This window comes from Rutilus rutilus (genome assembly GCF_951802725.1).
Source record: "Rutilus rutilus genome assembly, chromosome: 7".
NCBI lineage: Eukaryota > Metazoa > Chordata > Actinopteri > Cypriniformes > Leuciscidae > Rutilus > Rutilus rutilus.
In genome coordinates, this window is record NC_140221.1 from 34,073,744 (window position 1) to 34,094,833 (window position 21,090).

Here is a 21,090-nt window from a genome sequence, read left to right on the forward strand (position 1 = left end):
TATTTCTTAAATATATACATGCATGTGTGTGTATTTATATATAGAAAATAATTATACACCGTACACACACATATATTATGTAAACACAAACTTTTATTTTGGGTGCGATTAATCGCGATTAATCGTTTGACAGCCCTACTTTAAACATAAAAAACATATTTAAAACAGTGTTTAAAACATTAATATAGGTATTGACATGAACTAATAATAAAAAAGGAGAAATGGAAAAATGTCAGATCAGATCTTTGACATGACGTCCCTTATCAACTTTTGCACCTGTTACTGATTATCATAAACTAGCATCAGCCAAAAACAACATAAACAAAAATGTTTTGGCACCTTGAGCAGCTTTTTACTACTTTTATTTATATATAGTAGGGATTAGAGGAAACAGGATGTGAACATGACGAGCTCCACTGGAAGCTGATCTGCGTCTCGGAGTCTTTGCATACCCTCTGTGGATTTGATAAAGTCTATTTCCAGGTCAGAGGTTAAACTGTGCTGCTCGCCTCATCAAAGGCAGGAACTGACTTCTTTTGGCTGCCGCAACTCTTCAAATCTGAAAAGCCAAACACAATATACACAATTGCGGTGCATATACATAATTTATCACAGAGAGATGCTTTTCTTAAGATCCGAAATGAAATTTGTGGATTGTACATTAATAATTTGTTTTGATTTGATGTGGTTCTTGGAGAGGACGCAAGACGAATAAAAAACAAAGCACCTTTGAAATATCAAACAAATGTGGCGGAGTGGTTTTCGTTTGTTTGTTTATTTTTTATCCCTGTACATCTGAAGCAAAGCCTCCCTCTTGATACAAACAACAGGCATCTCATATGTCTTCCATGAGACAGTAATTAATATCTAATCAAAGTCAACACTCTCTAACGCACAAAGAACTATTAAATATGTAATCAAAGAGAACACTCCACATGCCACAAAGGAAACCACGCCCCTCTTCTGCATGCCTTTGCTGTCATGGAAATGAAATAATTTCTGCCTCATTAGAATTTTTTCTAAACCTTCAGGCTTAATTAGACGGCTTTTCCTGTTCATTTTGAAGTTTGCTTTTTTCAAATGAACTATCAAATCACTTCTAAAGTTGGAAACATGAAGGTAGGCCGTATTTGCGAGATCTGCCACAGCAGGAAGTAAAAAATAAAAGAGTCCTGAAAGTTCAACCCTCAACCTGTGACATGAGTGTTACCTCACCTGAGAGACCGAGCTTCTTACAGCAGGAGTTGCAAGTGTGCTTGAGAACAAAGCTCTGGATTGCATCATCACCCAAATTGGCAGGTCCAAACGCCATCTCTCCGGAGGAGCTACAACAGGAGAAAACTTTACTTAGGAGCAGAGTAAACAAATGCATTTGCACATTTCCAAAAACAAATATCCCATTTTAGTAAATATATTTAAACATTTATGATGCTACATATGTGTTGTGCTTATTTACCTTTTATCATCTACTCTGATCAGTGAGGGGTCAGTGAGGTCCACTCCCACACCTTATAATAAAAATAAAGATTCAGTTCATCAACACAATCAATTTTCCAATAATAATAATCATACAAGCTCTTAGAGTAAGCTTATCTATACCTTGTAGATCCAGCACTAGCAGCTCCTTGTTGGTGTACTCGTATGTCCAGTGAGAGAACGCTAGAATTGCTTCCTCCAGACCAGAGGAGGGCGAGATCTCCTCTCCTGTGTTATTGTTGTATTTCCTGAAATGTCCACTCATGTTCTTCTCAACAGTCAGCCACTGGCCGTCTGAGCGCCAGTGCAGCAAGGAGACATCCAGAAACCTGCACACATACATAGACTATACATAGTCATATACATAATCAACGTCTTATCATCATAATAATGCAGATAGAATTCATAATGCTGACCTAGAACTGTAGGGAACACTGCTAGGTTTAACTTGGTTGAATCGCTGCATGAGTTTTTGTGCTGCTCTCTGTTGTTGGATTTCCTACAGGTTGGAGAGGAAGTATTCAATAGAGACGCAGAGAGAATAGTTTGGAATAATTTTTATAGTTTTTTAGGCTCTCTTATGCTCACCAAAGCTGTGTTTAAGTAATGTTGTGATATTATATAGCAGACAGTAATATTGTGAAATATTGCAATTTAAAATAACTGTTTTCAGTGGTAATATATTTTAATATGTCATTTGGATGGCAAAGCAGTCTTCAGTGTCATGTGATCCTTCAGAAATCATTCTAATATGCTGAGTTGGTGCTCAGTTATTATCAATTATTATTGGAGCTCAATTGTTAATAATGGTTCTTATTACCAATGTTAAAAGCAGTTTTTGCTGCTTAATATTCATTAAATTCAGCCTAGGTTGCATAAAAGGCTTCTTTCAAAAACATAAAAAATGTTTAATTATTCCAAACAATACATATACTGTATATACTGTCTGTAGATAATAGGTGATAATCAATAGATCAATAAATTGATCTGACAATGAAAGTTACGTAAATCTATCAATTGCAGAATTTACAGTTTATTTACATTACTGTTCATAATATTTCAAAATGTCAAAGATGTACCCGCAGACAGAGATGAAGAGAAGTGCTGATTGGGAAAACTTTCTGCCAGATGCGAACCACCTCTGGCCTAAAGGCTTTCACGACATACACTGAGCCCAGCTTCAACACATCACCCTCAGCCCAGGTACACAACACCTTGGTGGCCCTGCGCAGACCCCCATCCAGCACTTCCTGGTGGGCTAACGGTTGAAGAACAGCGGTACGCCCGTGCTGAAGCCAGGCGGAGATGCCAGAGGACTGATTCCCAAGAGAAGATCCTGCTTCTGTCTCCTCCAGTGTATATATACAGACCTCAACACCACCTGAATAGTGCAGAGGACATTTATGAAAATAGCCAAATATGTCCATCACTGGTTAAATAACAACCATGGTTAGATTATTTACCCAATAACGACACAGGGGTGAATGGTATAGAGTGAGCCAGTCTCATTAGGTTGTTTCTCTCCATTGCTGAAAGAAAAAGAAAGAAAATCACCAAAAGAGATCAACCATATATATATATATAAAAAAAATTGTATATATATATTTGAGGTGATTATTATAGTTATTACTCACCAGAGTAATGCTGGCCTAAATCTTCTGTCAATTTAAACGTAGAGCTCCTTACTAACACCACACAAAGAGAGAGCACAAAAAACATGTCTTTCACCAAAATTAAACCCATGAAATTTACTCACATCATAAACACACTAACAATATAAAGAATGTACAATTACCTTCTTGTGTCATACTGCTTACCCTACAAGAAGTAGAGAAATTAGGTGAACAGCTAGAAATGTTTTCTGTGATTACTTAAAATGTCTCATCAAATCAAAAACTTAACTTACGAAGGTCTTTGACTGATAGACCTGGCCCAGCTGCTTAGAAGTGGCTGCCCTGGACTCACAGTGTTCTGAAGAGAGATCATAACACACAGCCAAATCAAATGTCTCACAAACAGGAAAGAAATCAAATGACCAAATCACTACAGGTGAACTTACCAGCCATAATGGCGCCGGTTTTGTGGAATCCACTTGGTCAACATCTAGTAAATAAAATGAAAAATTATCCCATTGTCACTTTGTGGGTTACTGTCATTTTACTTCCGCCAGCAATTCCACACGTAAAAACTAATTTAGAAAAGCAAATTCTAAGCAGACTGCTCAATTGCTTGATATTTAACAAAAATGAACTAAGTTCCTGTTTTGGAATGCCTTGTTGTCTTTTTGTGACATACAGCAGGGGTTTTGGGGAAATAATACATACTTACATTTTTTTCTTTTTTAAATATTTACATATATGCATATAATTACACCTGTAAATGTATTTTAAAAAACATACTCAGCTGGGTTAGACTGACTGAGGTTCTGAATCTCCGGTCAAACAGGCCTTTTACTTTCCTCTTCCTTTTTCTGCGTGGGTCAAACTCATGCATGCATCCCCGCATTTCATCTAGTTTTACCTAAGAGGAGACAGAGGCACCACTTGACCATATGACTATCACTAGTGCTACATGGAAGACCACCACTCGTGCACAACTTGCATGCAATTAAATTAAACGGACATAGCAGGATGGCTTACATTCTCAGGAGTTCCTGCTTTGGTCTTTATGGACTTTTTCCCAAATGACTTTTGTCTTCTAAAGATCTTAGATAATCCTACAGATTACAGATAGTCATAAACTGGTTATTAAACAGAAACTGAGGTTGTTACTTAGTATATTGTTATGATATGCATCCATTATACCTTTCTGGTCATGGCTGTGGTGGGGAGGCATAAGAAGCGTCCGCCTGCCGTGCTCTGATGTTGCTGTATCAGGCATGGCCATTTTCTCCACACTAGCTGAGAGCGAGCGGCTCTGCTCCAGATCATAGGCCCATTTCCTGCCTGAAAGTCCTTGTGGTCTTGTGAGGCGTTCACCATCATCAAGCCTGTAGAATGCCGGGTTTTTGATCCCAACTGCTCGGTCTCCATCACTCTGGGAGTCTGCGAGCAGGAACGTGTGGCTGGAGGCTCTGGATATTGCGTGCAAGTCGTCCTCATCGTCCTCTTCCTCCATAGACTCCTCATGGCTGGGTTGAAGCTGTAAGTCCCTCATAAATGGCATGGTGGGAGAACTGGCACGTGATGGTTCCCCAGATCCATACATTCCCTTGTCCCTCCATCCAGTGCATAGGTGAGGTAAAGAGTGATCGCATTCCATTGATACACCTTCTCTTGAATCGCCATGCTGTAGGGGCCACCTAAAACTATAATCTTCTTCCTCAGGGTTTGCCAACATGCATTTGCTCCTGACCTCAAAGGGTCCGACACTCGTCCCTGGTGGCAACTCCAGGGAAGGACGCTGCCGGCCAGGCCCCAAACCTCGGAGCAGGGAAGGTGGCATACTGCGGTAATGCTTTGGAGACGGAAGTGCTTGGCTGGGCGCGACACTTCCACCAATGCGGAGACAGCAGCTATGGGACACTTGCTCGTGGCGGCATGTAATTGGTTGACTCTGACCAAGACGGGCCACTTCTAGCTGCTGGTTGTCTGTGGCTGAGAGGAGGTTTAGAGTGTCCACTGCTAAAGCAGACAAGTCCTGCAACTGCCCCAAGTGACAATCTAAAGTGCGCAGATCGTCTTGGATGATACTGACCTTCTCCGCAACCTCAACTAATATTCCAGCCATCTCTTCAGCCCTAGAAACAAACACTGTAGTAAACAAACTATTCTACAATTCCATTTAAGATAAACAAAACCATCAGGTTCTATTTTTAGAACATCAGATTGCATACCACTTTTATGCCAACGACACAACTCTATGTCCCATTGTACTCGATTGATAGGTCCTTTTCCAACATTAGTAAGTGTCTTGAAGATGTAAAAGGCTGGATGGCTAAGAATTTTCTCCACTTAAATGAGAGCAAACTGATGTTGTTGTTTTGGGCCCTTATCTGTTGTTTAGCTCTTGGGTTGTTTAACTCTTCGCTCCATATCTCTAATTACTTGGGCGCCCCCCTCTAGAAATGTTAGTTCTCAAGAAAGAGAACTCAATTTTGGTCTTTCAAGTAGTCTTGTTTTATTGTGTTATGTTTGGTTTTATGACTGTATTGTACAGCACTTTAGGCTACACTCGTTGCAGCAGGAATGTGCTTTATAAGAAAATAAACTCAAACTCAAAATAATATAAAATGGGAATTCAGATGCATAACTTCATATACAAAGTTCAGTCAACTGATAGATTAACTAAAACAAAACTGATGTAATTTCCTGCTGCATCCAAATGAGTTCTGGGAGATGCACTCACTTGTCAGCTGCACAGCGAATCCGGTTGATTTCGCTGCTATGTTGACTCTCCTTTTTGTCTCTGAAATATCCAGCGACACACTTCTCCTCAAACTCGTGCAACTTCTTCAGATCATTTGGGGCCAGGAGTAATTCTGTAAACATGCAGTACCAGCAATACACTTAACTGGTGATAATATCCTGTATACAAATGGGACTTTAAGAAACAACAGAATGTTCTATTTTTGTATTGGATCAATAACTCATTTGACTAATTTGAGACTCTGAATGTAAAGCCTGATTATTTTCTAGATTATCTTGAAAATAGAGCATAAGATACTGTCTTTTAAAGGGGTGGTATAATTCCATTTTTACAATATGTAAAATAAATCTCTGATGTCCCCAGTATGTGAAGTTCTAGCTCAAAATACCCCACAGATATTTTTATATAGCATGTTAATGTTGTCACTTTTTGAGAGTGAGCAAAAATGCACCGTTTTTGTGTCTGTCCCTTTAAATGCAAATGAGCTGCTGCTCAGAGCTTGTGTCCTTTTTCTGTCTTGATAATCTATAAATCGTGTTCTGGGGGCGGGGTTTATGTACATTTTAGGGTTAGTGATGTCACTAACCCGGGAGGAATGTTGTGTAGTCCCTACCAGCCGTTTGTTGAAGTCCTTAAAAAACGATTTCTTTAAAAGCAAATATCTCCCTTTGCTTTGAACTTTGAGCGTTGTAACTTTGCAGATGTTGTTTATGCTCAAACAGCAACATTACACACTAACTAAAGTTAGAAAAGTGAAATCATAATCAACCACCCCTTTAAGTTTATTTCTTCAGCAAACATTTTGAATCTCTCCAAAATAATTTAACTGGATTGAATTGAATTGAGACTCAATTGAATTGTGAAATTTTAGATTTCATAATGCATCACAATAGTATACCTCTAATAGACAGATCTGCTTCTCAGTCAAACTCAGCGAGGAATACTATGTGAAGAATACTATGAGTAAATTAAAATAAATATTTTAATTTAATAATATATTTAATGTTCAATTTATGGATTTTTTTTGGAATACTTGATACTGCTGTTAATGTTTGTTCTATTGTTCTAACACTGAACATATCCATGTATCCACTACTATAATCTTTTTTTGTATTGTCACAATCCTACCTCTGTGTGTCAATTTTGTAAGACATAACACAGAGGACTATGATGGTTAATAAAATTACATACAAACACACACTTACTTAGACCAGTTCTTCCTCGTTTGGATGCCTTGCTGTGCTTTTGCCACATGGAACTGAGACACAGAGTCATGTGACTGAGAAGGATGAGAGGGGGCGGCAGCCACGGTTTCTCCTGATAGGTCATGATGTAACGATAGCGGTTATATTTCCACAGCTTACGGGATATGGAGCTCATGTCAAAGTAAACATTGCTGTGAAGTGAATAATAAGGCAAAGTAGGTTAAACCATCACAAAGCAACCAAGATCCAACAATACATCAACGCTGCAATGCTCTTCCAATCTGGATGCCATGCCGTATATTAGTCCAACAACTCAACAGAAAAAAGTATCATTATTACACCAGGAAACAGATCAAAATATGTGAGCGAATGACAAGTCTTAAAGATGAAAATGAAGTGCATACTTGAAGAAGGCAATGAGTACATTGACCATGATGATGTACTGAATAAAAAGGTAGACGGCCTGCAGGAAGGGGGTGAGGAAGGCTCCAGGGACACAGGTTTCAGGTTTACTACAGGCTGGCAAAAACAAAAAGGATGATCACAATAGAATATAAAATAAAAATGTCTTACAATTAAAAATAATAGAGTAAATCATCTAAAAGATGTAAAGGGTGAACTATGTTCTGACATCCAAGCTGTGGGAAAAGGTTTAGTCAAATCAGATGAACTGAACAGACTGAATGGTCTTGTCTTTTTGTTTTACTCACCATCAATTTCTCCAGCATACACCTCCCCAAAGATCATCCAGTAGGGCTGGAAGACTACATCTCTGAGCAGACTCCAGGACGGACCCTCATCAGGGGAAAGGATAGACTTCCTGGACGTGCCGAAACTGACCAGCACAATCGCCATAATGACTACGATATAGAACATATTGCTCATCTGTGGGAGAAAGTCATATATACACATTTTAAATTGTATTATCTATTATTGTGAAACACATCACAAAGTTATAAAAGATCTTTTAATTCTGAGTTTAAGAAAAACATTACAGTAAATGTTACATGTAGATGTAGACTTATCTACTAATACATTTAAATTACACACCATTTTGGTGATCATGGTCAGGTAGGGTCCTGCATGCTGATTCAGAGCGAACAGGTCCAGAAGTCTGACAGACCAGAAGATAAAATCCAAAGAGTAGACAATATGACTGGCTAAGCGCGTTTCTTGATGCCACCGGAGGGAGACCCCAACCATGAACAGGAGGATGCCCATGAAGTCATTGATATTCCAGTACTCACTGAACCACACCTTTAACTTCTTAGTGAACTTCCTGGGCTCCAATACCCACACCTAGAAAACACACAGTACCCATTATCATAACTCTCAACATAATATACTTAATAAGTCAATCGGTGGCTCTCAACTGGTGGGTTATGAACCAAAATTGAGTAGCAGGTTTGTTCTAAAGGGTCATGGACAGCAGAGAAATAAAAACTGCTAAATGGAAATAATAATGTTCATAACCATATAAAAGTTCAAACTCTTCCCATATCTGTTGTCATTTACATCCAATATTATGCATGAAATCAAACAGTACTGTATTGTGGCAAAAAATTAATCTGTCACTTGGTAAAAGCTAGCCGAATTAGACAGACGCAAATGAACAGGTTAACTGACATGCTACCTTGATCATCAGGAACAAAGCGTAATGCAAGATAAAATAATATTCGACCCAGCCAAATTGAAATACAGGTTTCACTAACAATAAGGATGGGAATGGTTTCTTTATAATGATTACAGTGAATTATTAGCTGTTGAGCACGTGAAAACTCTAAAATTACATATATGTCATGCTAATAATTTAGCATATTGTTGGGCCTATCCACCTCACAGTGATATTAAGGATGTTTGTTGGAGCAGATACCTTTGTGGACTGAATAGTGGATAGGCCCAACAATAAGCTATATGCAATATGTCATGACTGACAGACAGACAGACAGACAGACAGACAGATAAATAGATAGATAGATATTTGTTATTCAGAGTATATTTCTAACCAAATTACTATAAACAATCTCTCGAACATATAGTCTATGTCAGAACTCTGTTAATAATTCCCACCAATGAACTGTAGCTGAGTTCATAGATAACAGAGGATGGGGGAGTCGGACAGTGGCATTCTCAGGGTCAAGTTGAAAACTCCCTAATCAGAAAGAGATAGTACCTTCCAGAAGACCTTCGGAATCCAGCTTGGTTAAGATAAGACATTTCGAAGAAGCATTTTATTATTTAATTGCCATGAACAGCTGCAAAAGGGCACTGAGCCAATTCACATTGACAACCATTCACAGACAAAAGCAGACACTGATGATGTCATACTGTATATGTATTTTACCTCTCGAGCTTTCTCCGCTGCCATGGTCAGGATGTAAGTTATGACCAAGCACTCCTGAATGTTGGGTTTCTCCTCCAGCCTCACCAGCACAGTATAAGAGAACATCATGAGGAAACCCAAGAATGCCATCTGTGTGGACAAATCAGATCTTCAGAGATGGAAGGTTGAAAAGGATGACAAATGGAGCGAGAGGGTGTAATGAAAGAATGGGGAAAGCTCTGGGGAATTAAGGGGAAACCTACTGTGTGAAACCAGAATTTGACCACTGGAGCAGTATAGAAGTCATACACCTTTCTGGTCCAGGGACAAAGACATCTACTCCCTCTCTCCTCATCACCCTGAATCTAGAGAAAGATCACTGTCAATGTAAATTACACACTGTGCCATAAGAAGTCAAAGACTGAGTAGCGTGTTAATAGGTTGTCAGCAGTATTGGGAAGTGACTAACTGAGAGTAGTGTGGTCACAACTTAGTAAGAGTAGCGGAGTCACAACTTAGTGAGAGTAGTGAGGTCATACCATGACTAGTTTACATGTTTTCAAAAAAAGTGCAGCTTTTTCCAGTAAGAAGTTGTAGTCATTTTTTTTAATGAGTAATGTGGCTACATTCCTGTGTTAATTTCACATTGTATTGTGCAAGCAGTTTTACAGCCGCGTGAGCTGAGGAAAGAAACAAACTCTTCAAACTATCCTCTATCAAGGGTCGTCCACACCAAGGATAAAAACTCTAATGATAACTATAACTAAAAAGTTTTAATAATCTTCTTAATTCTATGAGAATAGTGAAGTCCAACCTTTCAATTTTTTTTATGATTTTTCCAGCTCCTGCAATCTGCCAATCAGAATGCAAAAGGCTTTTTAAAAGCTCGAGAATTTAAAGTGGCAGACAACAAAACTGTAGCACGTGCTTAGAATACATCTCTGTACACTAATATAGTTATCTTTATATTTAGCATTCTAGGTGTGAATAGCCCTCTAGTGAAACGGTTCATTTGGATAGTTCAGGCAAATTAACTAATTGAATTGCCAATTCAAGACCCTGCACAGAATTAACTAGGTTAGTTAGGGTAACAGATTTAAAACTAAGTTTAAGATTTAAATGTAGTTTTGCTTCTTCAAAAGAATAGCTTTATTGTAGTTTATACAGCATGACCCGTGTAGTTTGATTTACAAATGAATGACTCTCATAACTTAATAAAAAATAAAATAAAATAAAAGAGTGGTCGGTTTGAATCAGTCTAACAAACTGAATGGGCTCCCCAGCTGCAAAAACATAATTGGTGTGTGGTGTATTGTTACAGTGAGTCTGTCTAAATTACTTACTGCATTTGCCGCGCGTTCTTGTTCTGATGCCCCAGGGCTTCCTGGGTCCCACCCAAACTGCAAGGCTTCTTGGGGCTGAGGAACATGGGACATCTCTGCCTGACTCTTAAACTCTAGCATCTGAATGGCCACAGGCATCAGAATACTGGCAATAATCTGGACATGAAAGGAAGTGGTTTTTGGACAACAGCCGTTAAGAAACAGATCTGGGTCACAACTCTGCTGTAAAATGATAAATGTCAAAAGAACAAAAAATAAAATGAATCTGTAGGCACACGGCTGCCAGCTTGACAAATATGTTTGAAATGCAAGTTATTAGTGTCACTTCCGTTCTGCTTCTAGGAGAGCTGACCTGCCTGAGTAATTTCTTAGTTTTACTTTTGCCTCCTTGAACCATGGAGCTTACAGCAGCGAATGAAACTTCTGGAGTAAGAGAGGGGGATGGGATCGAAACATGTTGCATGGAGTGCTTATGCATGTGTAATTATTGAGAAAAATTACAAAACGGTAATGTTTATAATTAAACAACACCCCAAATATTTATCCTTTCTGCAGCATAGTTGAAAAAAAAAAAGAAACTATTAAAAACAGTGCTAAGCTATACAAGTTAATTCATGTTATTATGTCACATTTTTCAAACACAATTATTAAGCAATTCAACACACCTTGAACCAGGAGTTCTTTCTCATGTTGAGGCGGCCCATCCACAAGTCTGTGAGGAGCATCTGAGTGCAGTTGTGAGCCACAAAGGGCCTTAGTCTTGAGGAGACGGCCATTTGCAGACAGGTGAAGTTACTCCAGTCCTTCATCTCCCAGGTCAGCAGCTTCATCGCCATGCGCTCGTTCTCTCTGAAAGCCTGATCCAGGAGATCCACAGCCAGCTCTCCAAACTCTCTAGAAAAATCAGTACAATCACATTGCGTTATTTTGACAACTTTCAAACACAACATTTTTAAACTCGAGATACAGTTCTTTCTAATCCAATGTTATATCCATTAAACGCCATTTGGCACATGGAGGTTGTAATTAGCTTTGGAACGAGGAAAAAACGAAACTGACAGAGACTTCTTCTTCAGCTCCTCGGCCATGCTGTCACTCATATTGCTCTCCTTGGCTTCCACTGCCATAGCACGGTAGAGCTTGCAGGCCACAACCGCCCTGGCCATAGCCTGCTCTCCATGCTGCCACAGGAACAGCGCCATCTCTTGCCGATGCTTGAGCACTGCCCACACAAACAGGTCGTTAAAAGTGCATACAAAGTCGGGGCTCTGGGCTGACTTCAGGTCCTGAGGTGCTACCGCACCCTCCTGCAAAGACACAATTCTGGGTGTTTTTAATAAATGGAATGATTGTGAAAGTATTCGTAATTGCATGACTCATTGTTGCATCTATGAACAGAATGAAAAAGCACAAAGGACCTGGTGTCTGAACGGCTGAGCGGTTCTGTGGAAATGGGAGCGAGATTGGGAGGTCTCTGGAGTTCGAGCTGCTTTCCTGGCCTTGCTGAAGGGGCTGGATGTCTCCTTACCACCCTCCTATCCCCGATCAACATAGCTCATTAAATTTAAGTTAGAAAATGTCTAAAGGAAATGGAAATTCTTGTCCGAAAGATTTCAAAACACACAAATGCATAGTTATTGGCTAAAATTATTCTACAAATGAATTATCAGAGATCAAAAACACTATGTCAGACTTAACACAAACAACATACAATATATTTGTCATTATGTAGCAGCTGGATGGCAGAAAGGAGGCAGACCTTTGCTGGGCTATGGAAGCGACTGTACATGAGTCGGAAGCTCTTGCGTGTATATGTGCTTCGATAAGCTCCACCAATCAAGTATTCAATCACCATTCCGATGTCAATTAAAGATATCTTATAAACAGCAGGCAGACGAGTCTACAAAAACAAAGAAAATGCTTAAGGAAACACTTTTTCAGGTCAAGGGCCCCTTGGTGGATTGACAAATGGAGAAAGAAAATTGAGTGTTACATTTTAAGCCTGACCTATAATAATAACAACATGCATTTATTATCCTATTCATATATGTACATACTTTATGATGTTAAATTTGCAAAGCCATTAAAATAATTATTATTAACGTAACTATATGTAGTATATATTTTGGGGTTGGTAAGATTGTTTTAGAAAGAAGTCTCTTATGCTTGCCAAGGATGCATTTCTTTTAATCAAAAATACAGTAAAAATAGGAATATTGTCAAATATTATTATTATGAAAAATAACTGCTTTCAATTTTAATATATTTTAAAATGTAATTTATTGCCGTGATGGCAAAGCTCAGTAAAGTTATTTTAATATTGTATTTTTGTTTAATGAATATTTTCCAAAACAGTTGACCAATTGACAACCCTTGACCTATGAAATTCACAATGCAGAACCGATTTTAAAGGGTTTCCTCTACACAAACCTGTTTGGCATCCTCAATGATGTGGCGAAGGAAATGATCTGATGAGCCTTTATGCTGGAAAATACAAATATATATTTATCATAAGAACAAGAAGGATCAAAGACGCTTGCTTATATCAGAGACAAAAGCTTCATGTAAGTGGTATGAGAATGATAATCACTATGTTGTAGAGCTGTTCCAGATGAGAGATGGTCAAGAAGCGGCTCATGGTCATGCCGTTTTCAATTAGTAGCTTCACAAAACTGACACGATCCATTATCAGGGCATCCAACATGGTCTGCTCCAGAGATCCCACCTACAAAATCCAGTGCTGGGTTATACACATCTGTTCTAACTCAAAAAAGCCTTAATCCTGGCTGTGACATCATAACTTGTTTACTGTACCTGCCACTGTTGTCCATACACCAGAATGTGGTCCTTTGCGATATCAGCCCTGTCCCAGGCCAACGTGATATTCAGCTGCTCCTCAGGGGAAGCTCTGGTACCTGTATTTTCATTTTTGGGGGAATTACCACATTAATCCAAACTTTAAATAATGTGATTATTATTAAGCATTACACACCTCTCAGTGATGTAGACAGGATTGCAACATCTGCCTCTTGTAGGTCCTCAGACTCCGAGTCAAAAATGGTGATCTAACATGAAAAAATGTTGAAGTTTGACCTCATTAAAAAAAAAGAGTCCATAAGTTGCACATAAAAAATGAATTTTAATCAACACAGATGGCCAGCATTAAAACAGATTTGCAAACTAGTGCCACTGCAGTTGTGTCGTGTTCAATATAGCCAGCAGTTATTTATTTTGTTTGGTATTAGTCTGAAACCACCAGCATCCCATGCCAATATATAAATGCATGTAACTCTATAAGACACCCAGAGGAGATGTTCTTCTCTTAACATGCCTTTGGCATTTCGTCTTCACAAGAGTGATTCATACCCAATCAAAGAATCTGTACGCCTGGGGACCAAATTAATCCCTTCTACTCGATTAATATGGAAATACGTTTCATGCGCCATCATTCCAATTATTCTGTTCTCTCTCAATTTAGACGCTCAGCGATGTGGGATGGGTGTGGTAAACTACAACATTCCGTTTGATGGAGGCTTAGCATCAGAGCTTTCGGCGTAGTGACAGAGACCGATACACAGCAGGCATCTTATCACACAAAACAACCAGTGTTTACCGCCAAGTAGGAGGAGAGAGGAAGAAGAAGACGGAAGAAGAGGAAACAGCCAAAGAAATGCAGAAGGGGATTGGAATATGTTGCACGAGGTTCACAGCTTAGAAAGAAAAGAACATTGGTGAAGTTCTCAAGAATGTTAGGACTGAATAACATTTCCTGAACTGACGATAACAATCTACAAATAAGCTGATCGGTATCTCCTGAGAGCGGCGTTACCAAGACAGAGGATACCACTGTAAATTTTTTATTTTAGCACCTTATTTAAAAAATAAATAATTCTTTAATGGGTCAGAACATTTTGATTATGGTGATCACATAATTAAAGATACAAGAGACATGAAGCTAGCAGAGCTATGTAGGAAACTCGAGAGGAAGGTTATTTTCTTAAATAAAAACTGAAACTATTGGTCAAAAAAATGTTTCTCGTAAACTGAAACAAAATAGAGATTTCAACATAAATGAAAAACTAAAACTAAACGAATCTAACAACAGTTCCTGAAAAACAAAATAAAATAAAATAATAATTAGCAAAAAGAAATAATCGTTTTCGTAATTAATAAGCCCTTATCCTGTACCGGATAGAATAAAACACATGAATATGAGTATGACTATGAGTATATGATATTAAAAGATACAATAGAAAAAAAGTATAAATGGATCAATACAAGAATAACTGCAACTGCAAACATTAAACTTTGCTGAAATTAAATGTCTTTATTAACCCTAACTTTAACTTTAACAATCAAGTATTCCAGAGAGAACTAAAATAAGGCAACTGAACTTACAAGCTCTCTATGTTCCATGCATTCCATAAGTATGTTAAGGAGTTCAGTGGACTCTGCTCTCTCCACACCAAACATATCCTGAATCCTCAGCAGGACATCCTCTTTAATATCGGAATCCAACTTTCTGTGACAAATATATGTGCAAGAGCAATACACAGAAACAATGGTCAAAATATTCCATATAATAGCACCAAAATATTATTAAATTCATACACATTTATGTCAGACACACCTGTCTACAGCTGTTTGTTTGTGTATTAAAGCCAGCAGGTCTGCAGCTCTGCCTGTTCCCTCAAACACCAGCACAGGCACAGGAGAACTTCTGTGCACATACTCCAGCACCACAGAGAGGATGGCAGGACCCCCCTCTACTACAACACACACTAAAGGTACATGCTGAGGCAGCCCTTAAAATGAGCACACACACATAAAAAAACACATCACACATGCACATATCATTTAACTTAACAAAAACAGTTGACATAGACTGACTTACTTGGGTGGATCTTCTGAAAGTGCACATGCCTTTCCAGTCTCTTCCTCAGGTCGTTTTGACAACCTAATTTACCCATAGTACCATCATCAACTAACAGGAAGTGCGAATGCATGCCATTCAGACTGGCACGTTTGCTCAGGGGATTACCCAGAGCCTGGTAGTGCCTCAGAACCTGACATAGGACCATAAACCCCAACATCAGTATAGCAGACACAGAATAAAATACAGGAAATAATAATATAACAAAATAACAACAATTACAATGCTAGGTGCTAATTTCTTTGCACTGCCAACACAAGAGGTTCAAAAGTCTGAAGCCACTAGTGAAAATTATTTTCTATTGAAAGTTTTATAAAAATCAGTATAACAATTTGAGTGAAAACTTGAATATAATCATTAATATTTCAGAATATTTGGTTCGTCCCTTTTTTTGCACTAATGACAGCAGCACTTGAGCTGCATGAATTCCATAAGTTTGTAAAAGCTGATGATCATGGTCTCCAGTAGTATTTAAGAATGATCTAAAGAGATCTAACATCTGACCGATGGTACAAAGAGTCTCATGATCAATTTGACTTATTTTATCAGTGACCCAGAAATAACATTTTTCAACTAAAACCGGAAACGTTTTTATGCGTTTTGGCCGTTCATTTACACTACAACGTCGGTTTGGGGGCTTGAAAATGGGTTTCCACAGGTACGTTTTTGAAAACGATACCATTATCGTCTCTGTGTAAACTACAAAAACATGAATTTGAGAAAACGGTGATGTCATGTGCATGCGTATTACATGTTCAATCTATCGTCGGTTTCGTGGATCAGTATGAATGGGGATCGTTTTGACAACGTTGTCGTCTGTAAGTGAAACTTTTCAAAAAAGCAAGGAAAAACATTTCCGTTTTTTTGTCATACCCTCAATCTGATTTTGAATTCCAATGACCTCAGATCCCACGGTGCAATATAATTCAATAATATAACGTAGAAACAGAATAAAAACTCACATCACGGCCGATAAGGTCACTGTTATTCTCAATAATCCCCCAGGGTGTGATCCCTACAACATTCCTCTTCCTGTGGTAATGTGACCCATACAGTTTTACAGCATCACCAACATACTTAGACACACCTGGATGCAAGGAAAAATAATGTCCAGTTGTTATTGTTAACTAAAACTATTAAAAATTGTTTTCAGTAATTAAAATAAACCTGAAATAAAATAAAATATAAATATTAGATTGAAAAATAAAACTTAAGAGTAAACATGTTGCTTTGTCAACTAACTGAAATAAATGAATAAAAACTAATAAAGAAAAAGAAAACTGTAAATATTAAAATAAAATCTAATTGTCTAAAATCTAAAAATCTAAACATCTTGTGTTTGCTATGTTATAATGTTGTATTAATAATACGAATAAATACTACAATAGCATTTAAATAATATTAAAATAACACTGATAAGGCCATAATGAGTTACAGGTATGCATAAACTCTCTTCGATATCAAAATGACCTTATCAGTGTTATTTTAATATTATTTATATGATATTGTAGTATTTATTTATATTTTAATACAACATATAACTACTTCACTAGAAAATGGTGTGATAGCAAACACAAGATGTTTAAAGTGCATTCCACATATACCACTAGCACCCACAAACACAAACCCGTATTGATCCCATCAGTCAGTATCCAAGCTCCAGTGCTCTCTGCAGCTGTGATGAGCCCTGCGCTGAAGGCCTGACACACCCGTGGAGACAGAGGGAAGTTTTCAGCCCCTCCATGCACGGATATCACCAGCTTGGGCATCTCCATGTGCCATTCTCTCAGCATCAGCTGCACCAGGAGCTCTGGTGGAGTGTCACAGGAAAGACGCACATACTGTAGAGAAAATAGCTCTTAATGTACTATGCGTGATCCCATATTATATATGCACTGTTAATAGGCATCTAAATGATGAGCTTTTTTGTCCTTGTATGCACTAACCTTGGCACGACATGTGCGCTTTGTGCTGCCCTGGAAGTCCAGCGATCCGAAAGCATCGGTGTGACTGATGCTGGTGTGTCGCAGCACTGACCACTCCTCATCAGTAGGGTCTGCCCCAGGGCCACGTCCCAGCAAGCCAGAGTACGGACCCACATGCTCCGCGATCAGCCTCCCACAACAACATCTGAGGACAGAGATGACACTTTGAGACTGTTGAAACTTCATATTTTCAGGTTTCCCACAGCTTTTGACCAGCGAATTACTATGACTTTTCCAGTCGTGATTACTGGGTAAGGAATTGAAAAATTATTTTATAGAGGTCGCACTCACAAAGAGCAATATCTTTACAATGAAATATTTCATGGCTGAGCATGACTAGACGGAGCCCCGCAAATGACATGCGAGAAAAAAATATGTTTATTGTGGCCACAAATGAACAATTCGTTCCCACAACTTACTAATGCACCGGCACATTTTACTAATTCGTTCCCTCGTTTTACACGTTGCAATAATTTGTTCCCTTGTTTTACTTAAATCGTGACCATGTATGACTAGAAAAATTTGACAAATGACAAAAAAGATTTCCCTGATTTTACTATGATTTCTTACGAATCATAAAAAATTTCCATGACTGTGAGCTTTTACGTAAAAAGAAGGAAAATGAGAAAAACATGTTCATGGAAATAAATAGAGAATATATGTACTGATGATAAAAATAAATAATACCTTACTAAGCTTTGGCACACTTGACACACTGGATAACACCTGCAAAACAGTAAAAATTGCAATTCATTAGTCTTTTAAGACTAAATTAATAACCTAAATTACACTTATCATCAATAAAAGATAATATGCAGATATGACGATCAAGATTATTAAGCACACCTGTGATGATCACGTGAGGCTGGCAGAAATTTGACACATTCTCTCTTGTAAAAAGTGGCCTGGATCCAAGTGCATCTAGACTGAAGGGAACAGACAACAGAGTTGTAATGTTTGTCATATTATAGGCCACTTTTTCCACTACATTAGTTGTTATTGTTAACTACACTTATTAAAATGTTCTATTCATTAAAATAAATGTGAAATAAAATATTAGATAAAAATGAGAAATGTTGTCTTGGAAACTAACTGAAATAATATACACTGGAAGTATACAATTCTTAAAACTAAAACTGAAATAATAAATTAAAGCTAAATAGCGATATTATACTTAAACATGAAACTAAATATTACTAAAATAACACTGATAAGTGTGTGTGTGTGTGTGTGTGTGTGTGTGTGTGTGTGTGTGTGTGTGTGTGTGTGTGTGTGTGTGTGTGTGTGTGTGTGGGTGTGTGGGGGTGTGTGTGTGTGGGTGGTAAACCTTATGTGGTGGGGATATTTTTGGTTACCATGCGGAAAACAAAGTTTTTTTGAAAATGTAAAACTGCAGAAAGTTTTCTGTGAGGGTTGTGTTTAGGGGTAGGGTTAAGGGATAGAATATGCAGTTTATACAATATAAAAATCATTATGTCTATGGAAAGTCCCCATAAAACATAGAAACCAGTGTGTGTGTGTGTGTGCGTGTGTGTGTGTGTGTGTGTGTGATGCAACATACCATTTCCCCTCAAATCTCTTTTACAGTAGAGTCAGTCAGTCGTGAATACTTTCAGGCACTCCTGAATACTTCCAGCATTGCAGATCTTTGCCAGACAAAAAACAATGCTTTAGCGTGCGGTGGAAAATTACGTACAACATCCTTTTCCGGGAATTATTGGGTGAAATTATCAGACTCAAAGAGAAACAAAATTCAGAACTTAAAATACCGCCATCTAGCCGAAGAAATGAAAACGAATAGAAGGGAGAAACAGTGACCGAAACAAAACATACAGTAGCCTACTTAGACTTACTGTACAAATACATTCGTGCATTTTAACGAAAAGAAGTCGCAAACTCTTGTAACTACGCATGCAAAACAACAATCCTGTGCGGAATGGGAGATGAGATAACTGAAACACAAGTTTTAACATGCCTGAGAGAAAATCCCTGAAGGATATAAGTTTTCGTTTCATCCGAAAAAGGCAATTACCCAAGATAACACACTGATCTGCTTAGCGTTTTATTTACCTGTGTATTAGTCTTGTTTTCCCAGTCATGCTTTCCATAAATTCAGCGTATTCTTATTCCTGCATTATACGCGCATAATTGAAGAGGTGCGATGAACTAGGTCTAGGAAATGGGTGGGCTTTACCAAGTGCTGTAAGTGTCGAGTGTGGACATGCAGCTGGAACTTTAACTGCGAACTTGTGTTTCGTTCTGGGAAGCTCGTGCTTTTTCAAGACAGACCAATATTGCTAGTTGCATAACATCACAAATGTAACATTCTTGACTATCTTCCAGTAACAGTTTCGAAATGTTTTTCAGATGCTTATTATTATGATTATTTTGTTTTTTTTATTTTACTGTCATGATTTCGCACTGGTTCCAAGAGCATTGGAGCGAAAAGGGAAAATGTGTTCGTGGATGACTAACTAAATGCGCGCAGGCTGTTAAAGGTAGTTAAGGAGGAACGCAAATAATGGAAAGACACGAGGTCACGAGGTGGCATCTTTACAAACAAACCATATTTAGTTATGAAAATATTAATTTCTGCATAATAAGTAGCAAATATTGTTGCAAGGAGCAGTCATTGGGAGTCATTACACATTATTCATATTTATAATTAAATTATTAATAGCTATAATAATACAGTTTTAACACCAAATCCGTGCCATTTAGATTTATAACTGGTATGTAAATTGTTTCCCACTGTTATAGCGCCCTCTTCTGTCCAAACCGGATGAAACTTTGCATGCTTCTGACCCTTGATTAGCCCACCAAGTTTACTGAAAATTTGCTGTTGTTAATCTTTTCTAGCATCTTATGAAATCGGATTGGGTGATGAAAGCCATATGTTTTTTTTAAATATGCTGTCACCTTAAAAATATCTTTCATATTTTTTTCCACTTTCCATAGCAGTAACATTTTATAATGGCACATGCAGGCTACATCATGTAAAATAAGTATTCATTTAAATAATAATAAATAAATAAAAACTCTAACCTGTGATCAGAGGTGTGGAGCTTGATTCTCACATGCTTTCATTTCTGATTTTATTTCTAGTTCAAAAAACAAAACAAAAAAAACCCTTCTGACAAATGATCAAACAATCTTACGAATTGTGCCACCCAAAACTTGCCCTGACAAGAACTAATGCCATGTGCCAGTTAAGTCTAAAACAAATTTGTCTAGTATACTAAATGATTGGAATAAGGAAAACGACCTCAACAGTGAGCTCAATATTAGGTTTATGGTAATTGTCTTCTTTGTTGTCCTTGAGGTTAAAGCATGTCTCTGAAGTACTGAGCTGTTTCATTAGCTTAAATCCTAACAAGACCGCACATTGTTTTCATCTTTCATGCACATCCCATTTACAGATATTTCCATGTATTCCCAGAAGACCACCTAAATGGGA

General features: G+C 38.0%; 1 protein-coding gene across 1 annotated transcript; it reads right to left on the reverse strand.

Annotated features, from left to right (window-relative positions):
- Positions 1 to 330: 330 nt before the first annotated feature.
- Positions 331 to 19,817, reverse strand: trpm6 (transient receptor potential cation channel, subfamily M, member 6). The gene is made up of 40 exons (XM_084413159.1): positions 19,704 to 19,817; positions 19,195 to 19,279; positions 18,480 to 18,559; positions 18,321 to 18,359; positions 17,595 to 17,778; positions 17,276 to 17,489; positions 16,611 to 16,735; positions 15,610 to 15,781; positions 15,346 to 15,520; positions 15,114 to 15,237; positions 13,708 to 13,780; positions 13,530 to 13,630; positions 13,306 to 13,440; positions 13,146 to 13,199; positions 12,475 to 12,615; positions 12,134 to 12,250; positions 11,775 to 12,022; positions 11,381 to 11,609; positions 10,716 to 10,871; positions 9,636 to 9,737; positions 9,394 to 9,522; positions 8,100 to 8,348; positions 7,760 to 7,934; positions 7,454 to 7,568; positions 7,050 to 7,240; positions 5,824 to 5,956; positions 4,281 to 5,215; positions 4,116 to 4,192; positions 3,876 to 3,996; positions 3,536 to 3,579; positions 3,383 to 3,447; positions 3,272 to 3,294; positions 3,111 to 3,161; positions 2,940 to 3,005; positions 2,556 to 2,857; positions 1,893 to 1,975; positions 1,600 to 1,805; positions 1,457 to 1,508; positions 1,216 to 1,325; positions 331 to 559 (listed from the first exon to the last, which is right to left on the reverse strand). The coding sequence occupies exons 2-40, from the start codon at positions 19,195 to 19,197 to the stop codon at positions 492 to 494; spliced, it is 5,667 nt and encodes a 1,888-aa protein (XP_084269285.1). The 5' UTR covers positions 19,198 to 19,279; positions 19,704 to 19,817; the 3' UTR covers positions 331 to 491.
- Positions 19,818 to 21,090: the final 1,273 nt, after the last annotated feature.

What these genes read in the sequence shown, in the direction of transcription:
- trpm6 (XM_084413159.1), bottom strand. An exon ending in GTGTGCCAAAGCTTAGTAAG is followed by an intron (nt 17,779 to 18,320) that starts GTATTATTTATT and finishes CTCTGTCCTCAG; the next exon opens with ATGTTGTTGTGGGAGGCTGA. An exon ending in GTATGCTGGAGAAATTGATG is followed by an intron (nt 7,569 to 7,759) that starts GTGAGTAAAACA and finishes TGTTTTTGCCAG; the next exon opens with CCTGTAGTAAACCTGAAACC.